The 7,611-nt window shown below is 43.9% G+C and overlaps 1 protein-coding gene across 1 annotated transcript; it reads left to right on the top strand.

The window, feature by feature from the left end:
* The first annotated feature begins 269 nt into the window (after window positions 1-269).
* Window positions 270-1,753, top strand: LOC139284699 (protein FAM163B). Its single transcript, XM_070905051.1, has 2 exons — window positions 270-362; window positions 1,310-1,753. Exons 1-2 carry the CDS (start codon window positions 270-272, stop codon window positions 1,751-1,753), a joined length of 537 nt encoding a protein of 178 aa, XP_070761152.1.
* Window positions 1,754-7,611: the final 5,858 nt, after the last annotated feature.

Genomic DNA, 7,611 nt, shown 5'->3' with positions numbered 1-7,611 from the left:
CCCCATCTTTCTATCTTTACTCCTGCTTTTCTTCTGCTCCTCCATCATCTCCACCTTTCTTCTCCTTTCGCTCCTTTTCCCTCCCATGTTTCCTTTCCTCCTCCCGTCTCCTCTTGACTCGCCCTCCACCCTTGTCTCATTTTCCATCCTCTTCTTCCTCCTCTTAACTCTTCTCTCCTCTTGCTCCATTTCTCTGCCTCACCTTCCTCCACGTCCTCCTCTTCATCCTCCTCCTCCTCCCTGCAGGCTGTTGATGGAGAGGATTTCGAATGTCAGCCGGGACAGTGGTCATCGCAGGAGGAATTCTGGCTACAGTCATCTTACTGACCATCGTCGCTGTACTGTGTTTATGTAGGTTACAGGTAGGACGTTTTGCTCTTCACTCCACATCTCATGTTTGTGACGAGAGGAAGATCGTCACAAACCAACATGGCAGCTCTGTAGCTTGTTGTTGCTGAGGAGGAATTCATCTGTTTTTATCTATTGAATGTGGTGAATGTCTGTCCCTGTGGTCTCTCACGGAGGGCTCGTTGAGGCGGACCTGCTCGGCCAGTCTAGTTTCACAGGCGGCCATGTTGAAATGTCGCGTCACCTAGTTACCAAAACTCAGAGGTGCACGACCGCGCACCGCAACTACCTGCGGAGCCTCCGGGCTGCGATGACGTCATTTGGGACATAAGACACCCCAGATGTTGAGATATTTCACAGATGTGACGTGGTGTCGTTCACAGACTGGATATAAAGATGGACGACATGACGGCTCAACAAAAGTGAAGCCAAAACATCTCGATCGCCCCCTGGTGGCTGACTGCAGTGTAGGTCATAAAGCCCGCCCCCTCCGTGTTAGCAGATGGGTACACGTCAAATACAAGATGGTTTCTGTCATTTTAGGTAGTTCTTATCTCGCTGATTGGTTTGGTTTTAATTCGTTATTTGATGCTATAAAATGGGATGAGACGTCACGATTGACAGCTGTGATTGGCTGTGGTGTGCTCGCGACTGGGTCGGGCGGGTGTATGGGCGGGACTTTGATACCGTGGCTCCACCCCCCGATCATCACTGGGCAGACTCTGTATGAGTTTGGCTTCATTTTTGTACAGTGAGAGGAAGTGGAGACGCGTCGGCCATCTTTATGTACAGTCTGTGGTTCAGACATGCAGAATACATCCGACCGAAGTCCACAAGGACTCGGTCCAGGTCCAGAGGGTGGAGCTGTTGTGTCGTTTCAGTTAGTGTCTGTTGCATCATGTGTGTCGGTGTCGACATGAAAAGGTTTGACAGCTTCTCTCTTCCTGTCTGACCGCTCCAGTATTACTGCTGTAAGAGGGAGGAGTCTGAGAAGGGGGAAGAGGAGGAACCGGAGCTTGCTACCATGTCGCCATCCCGCCCCCTGGCTCTGTCCGCTCCCCCTACGCCTCCGACGCCGGAGCACTACGGCGGCGACCCGGAGCCCTACCCCCCCACCTTCCTCACTGAGGCCAACGGGCCCGCCAGCTACTCCCCCACTCCTCCGCCGCGCAGGTGCCAGCGCTCGCACGCTTTCTGCCCGTCCTGCGCCCGCTGCTCGCTGCCCTTCTACCTGCAGCACCCGGAGAGGCTTTGCAACGGCGGCCGCAGGATCAGCTACAGGACTGTGCAGCAGCAGGACCTGGAACTGCCCATGGACCTGGCCAGCTTCTACCAGAAGCTCAACCTCATCCGCTCCGTCACCATGAGGGAGGTGGTCACCCACAGCGTCAGCACCGACGTCTAGGAGCAGGCAGAGCGGAGCCAGCGCCGCCCTGCTGGCCCGGAGGACAGGTTGCAGTGACTCGGTCGGTGTTGTGCTGTGGGTGCAGCATCAATACTGTGCTGCTGATAAACTACAACACTGAGGGCTTTTGGGTGATGTCACACATCTCCTGGCAGCCATATTGGAAGTCTACAGCTCCGGAGCAACTGCTAACAGCCGAACGCATTTCTGGACGTAAACATTTGTTTCTGACAGAGTTGAACAGACAAAAACTGATCATTTTGTGACCAATATGTCTGATTTTGTGTTTAGAAAAAATTAGCTTGTTTGCTAATTAGCTAGTGGCTAACCAATATATGTGTATCAAATTATAAACAAAACAATTTACAATTTGAGTTTTTTTTCAGTAGATTTAACACAGATTCCCTTTGTTTGAATGCACCACACAAGAGACAGAAATTAAAAAGAGTCCAGTAGTCCTAGAGTCCTAAGTTAGCGAGTCTCTTTTAAAGGACGAGTCAACAGTTACTGTCGATGAATCCCATGTGCGGACCAAAACCAGCAGCGAATGTATCTACTAACACGTATCATCTGTGTATCACAGCCTGATACGTCTCCTTCCTCGGTGCCGTAGAGCTCCATCGTTGTCCAAAAACTATTCAAACACATCAGTGAGCCTCACTGTGTTCCTTCATCACCATGAACACACACACTGTAGTTTATCTTCACTCAGTCCCACACACACACACACACACACACCGTCCTGCTGCCACAAATACTCACGAGAGCACCACATGTGGATTCATCCGCCGCTTAAAATAGTCCCCAACAGATGCACTGTCTCCTCCTGTTTGTTGAAAATTACAGCGAGCAGCTGTTTGAGGAAATTACTGGGGCTTTATTTTAAAGGCTGAAACTGTATATTTGTGAGGTGTCTTTAACGATTTACGTCTTCAGCAGGAACCAGTGGGCTTGGAGCTACAGACAGTACAGACGCACTAACACATGATTGGTTTTGGTCTTGTCATGGGATTTGTTGGTCAGAAAAATAAAGAATAACACTTCCTTTAAGCATCAGCGAGTGTTTTGGAAAAGATATGAAGCTAAAGACACGTCTGTTTCCTGGGATCTCACTGACTCTCACTGACTTCACCGACTTCACAAACAGCCGTTTCAGTTTACTTGTTTATATCTCAGTTTCTAGAAGTCTATTATTTGTGCACAACCAAATTTCCAACAGGCCAGTGCTCTGCTGGCAACTGAACTACTACTACTTATAATACCACTTGACTGTGATTCATTTATACAGTGTAAAGAATATACAAGTGACACAGACGAAATGTTTTTTTTTGTTTGTTAGTGAAGCAGCACCTGTACAGTGTCCGATAACTGTTACATTACACCTTTATTTCTGTCACTTAAGAGCCGAACAGCATCTTTGAATACTTTTTTAAACACTTTAAATACTGCGACACTGATCACACCTCTTCCTGTGTGCAGAGTCCAGAGTCCAGAGTCCAGGTCTAATCAGCCAGACTAACTGAAAACACCTGTGAGCGCCGAGCAGGAAGTCATTTCAACATTTAATGTTTTTTCCTTGATATCAACAATTCACTTGCTCTGAGCCTGGCAGGTGTCATGGGGGAGGAAACAACGTATTAATTTAAGAGCATCAATGACAAATTTGTACACAACATTAAAAGTTTAATGACTAATTAATGCACATAAATTCAATTGTTTGCATAATTTTTGCCTGCGACAACACTGACTTGTTAAAATCTGAATTTTCATTGAGTTGCTGACATCAAAGAACAGAAGTGACATTTTTAACCAGATAAAATTGAAATATTGGTGTCTAGAATTACATTTTTGAGTTTTATGAAAAATTTAAAAAAACTGGATTTAAATCAAAATGACCTGATATTGTCAATTGAATTCTTTGTATGAACAGCTTCATTTTAACATGTTGAAACGTTTCTCACGTTGAGCTCATGAATTTAACTCGAGTTAGTTAATATACTTTTCTCCTCATTCATTTCAATTCCAGATGAAACACAGTCGTCATTAAGGATTTCATTCATTAAGTTACAATTTTAATCTTGGCTTAAAAAAAAGAAAGAATAAAAACTAAAATGGCTTCCCGCGCAGACGTTACATGGAGCTTCAGCTTCAGTTCGTCTGTGTCTGATTCTAACTCAGAGCAGCTGGTGACGCCGTCGGTGTGTGTTTCAGTGTGTGAATGCCAAATCGCATTTTAAAGGGCTTTTCTGAAGCATTCAGTGATCCAATGACTGTGATTTCTGGAAGACATTTATTTCATGTTAAAGACATCCCTCTGTAGAGAGATGCTGTGCTGTAGGCCAGACTTCATATGATATTTGAAGAGTTTTCTTCCAACTTGAGATATTGAGCATTTAAGAAAAGACTGACGGCACGTTTTGGTATTTCATCATGACAGTAGATGAGTGTTTGGTGTTTTACAAACTTCACTTCACTGCAGATAACTTTTCTTTCCTGTATTCCAACATGAACATTCAGATGGAACAAAACTCTTCTTTTGGAGAAAACGTCCACTGTAACTTGAGGAGGACATGTGAGATAAAAAAAAAGGACGTAAGCCCCGTTTATCCTCGTAGGCCGACTCAGAAAACGAGTCTGAGTGTGTTTTTTCTGGCGTGTGTGATTCATCCCTCTGTGTTTTTCATGAAAGTGTGTTTAGCTTCAGGTAGCAACACGTTGGCATCTTCTAACACTGATCATCAGATGGATGAAAGAGCAGAACCTGCGGCGCCCTAACACCCCTTCGTTAGGATGAATGGATGTTTGTAAGAAAACTTTCACAATTCAAAATCACATTGATTTTTATAATAATTTAGCTTTAGATCTAAAATCCAATCCTGGCGTGATGTCCCAGAAAGTGTTAACAAACTGAATCTGTGCTGCTTCACATGACCTCTGACCACTTAGGAGAAGGCGTTTTGCCCTGAACTGAGTCTTCCAGGTTCTGCTTCCTCTGAGGCAAATTACTGCAATCTCAACCAACACAGTCTCTGAGTCCCAGATCCAGACTACACATCGAGGTCTGAGGTCTAAGCAGGTCCAAGCAGAGTCTGCAATGTGTTCACACTGGGAAGGTGACACAATAAAGTATATTGTATATATTAATCCATTATTATTCCGTGTATTTGGGGCACAACTCGTGTTTATACATAATCCTCTTCAAAGACGTGGAGCTCTCAACATTTCCAGGTTCCGTTATCTGAACAGACCGGATGACATCGTGTTACACTGTTGGCAAAGAAATGGTGAAACTTAAAAATCGTTTTGCTGTTCATGACTTTTAAAAATCTTTACCTTGTACCTTGAGGAGAACAAATGTAAATTCAGTATATGTTAGTGTTCAGTAACTGACTTTTCTTGTACCATCAAGCAGTGATTTACAAAGAATGCTGTAACATTTTGTGTTGATCTGAATATTGAAGCTTTTGTTTCTGCTGCATTTCAGGTGGACGTTCACCTTTTTGTCTGTTAGCTTCTTTAATCTCCACCAGTTTGTAGTGATGACGTCTACACACATTTGAGTGAGGTAACATCCATCTCTGGAATGTCTATTTTAATGTCAAGATACCAAACTTCATGCTTCTCCTGACCTCTGACCTCCTCTCACAGAGGGGTTTCTGCCCTGAACTCTGCCTACCAGGCAGTGATTCCTCTCAGACAGAGCGAAGCCCACAATAAGCTCCAACTATGAAATGTTTGATGTTATAGACGATAGAGGTTTGTCTTACAGCCATCCTGGGAGTCTTAACTCAGGGCAACGAAGTCTCTGAAATTCATTCGTGGTGTTTTGGGCGATGAAGCTGCAGTTTTACGCTTTACTGAGGAAGAATGAGTGCAGATCCACTTTCATTATCAGTGAGTGTTTCCTGAAACTGTTGCGTTTGTTTCTCTCTGCTTCAGTGGTTGATGTGTTTCTATTATCCTGCCGTTCAGTCGACGAGAGGTCTGATGCTGTCGCACTGACCAGCAGGGGGCGTGAGCTGCAAACCTGCATCGACTGTATCTGCTCTGTGTGTGAAAGTGACTTCATTTACAGTGTTAATAAAATGATGCAAAACTGTTTGGTATCTGTGTGATGAGTGATGCACATTGACCCTCATCAAAGCAGACAAGAAAAACTTTCACAGGCAGAAACTGTAGAAAGCTCAGGAAGAGCAATGATGTCGTGAAAATCATAGTATAAACAATTACGAAGACAAAATTCAGATTGTAAAACATAAGTGAAAAGGGAGGATCCAGGAGGTCACTGAGGAGGACACACAGGTCATCGCTGCACCACCTCAACTGTCCTGACGTGTTCGGCATCACAACCTCCAGTTTCAACAGGAGACTAAACTACAATCATTCCAGCAAACACTTTGCTGTCGAAACATTCAGCTGATGTTAGGGTCAGTCGGGTTGCCAGTTTGAAAACCTGGACTCGTGTTTGTGTACTGAGGTTTACGTCAACAGCTCAGGAAAAGAGACGTCAGCTGTGCAGCTTCAGATACGCTCAGATACAAGTCATTTTCACTCTCTCTCGAGTAGAAGTCACGAGCCTTTTAAGAACTGAAACTGCAAAGTGCAACTGTTTTAATGCAATCTAAAGTTTGTCTCCTCGTGTCATCTGTCATGTCTCTAGAAATGACCTGATGACTATTTCTTCTTTGTTTTTCTTCTTACTTACTCTCTCATTCTCTCGTGTTTAGTGTCTGTGTTGGTTTGGGACTCTCTTGACAAAGAGATTTAGATCTTAAGAGACCGTCCTGGTTAAATAAAGGTGAAATAAGGTCTGCTGATGTCTCATCAACGACCCTGTATAAATACATCAATCCACGTAAAAATGACAAAGAGGCCAATAAGTTGATTTGAACTGTTATTTAATTGAAATACAAGTCAGTACCATGAAGCTTTCAGTTTATTATCAACAGTACACAAATTCCATACTTACGTTTTGTACAAAGAGGTATCAGTTATATAAAAACACAGTACACAATAGTTAAAAATGAGACATGTACACGTCTGAATACATTTCAACCATACTTCAAGTGTCAGGAATCTTTCTCTCTGTGTTTGTATTAACTCCTCCTCCTCTGTCACACACAGACCAGAGCTGGCATCAGTTGACCCGATGAATAACCATCGGCTGGCATCAGGAGCGATAAATGAAAATGTGCTATGACTAATAAATATGCTTCCACGTCCTGCAGGCGAACCGGCACGGCGCCAAGCGGCAGGCGGTGGAATGGAAATATGAACTTTTTACATGCCAGACACCAAACAGAAACACACTTAAATAATATTTCATAAACAGTACCTGTATTAAATATTCTAGTCATGCAGTATATTCCGTTGGGAAATAACTTAATACATCTTTTCATGGCAGCGATGAACACAACAAGAGCGAGCTGCTAACTGCTGATGGAGGTCTGTGAGACCATCGAGCGTCGACTCCACTTTGTCTCCAACTCCACATGTTGTTAGAGGAAGATCAAGAATCACAGCTGATAGAAACTGGCTTCATGGTGGAGATACAGTACAATGAGAATGATGACGAGGCACATTAACTGTATGTGTGAAGGAGTGAGGGGAGGCTCAGGAGCTGCATGAGGTCTTGAGATAATGTTGGAGATCTGAACTAAATGTATGTTTCCTGAATCTGTTTTTGAACCGTCTCAGAGGTCTCGAGGCCAAAGGCTGCCGCAGGTGATTCGTGTTTTACTAAACTGTGAAGAAATAGAGAACGACACGCGTGTTTTATGTGTGAACGTTGCAGTTGAATGGTTCTGTCTGACATCGTCATGACCAGATTTCATTTCAGACAAATGAACCCATTTTAA

This window comes from Enoplosus armatus, chromosome 4, assembly GCF_043641665.1.
Source record: "Enoplosus armatus isolate fEnoArm2 chromosome 4, fEnoArm2.hap1, whole genome shotgun sequence".
Classification (NCBI taxonomy): Eukaryota; Metazoa; Chordata; class Actinopteri; order Centrarchiformes; family Enoplosidae; genus Enoplosus; species Enoplosus armatus.
This window is presented reverse-complemented; position numbering and strand designations above follow the sequence as displayed.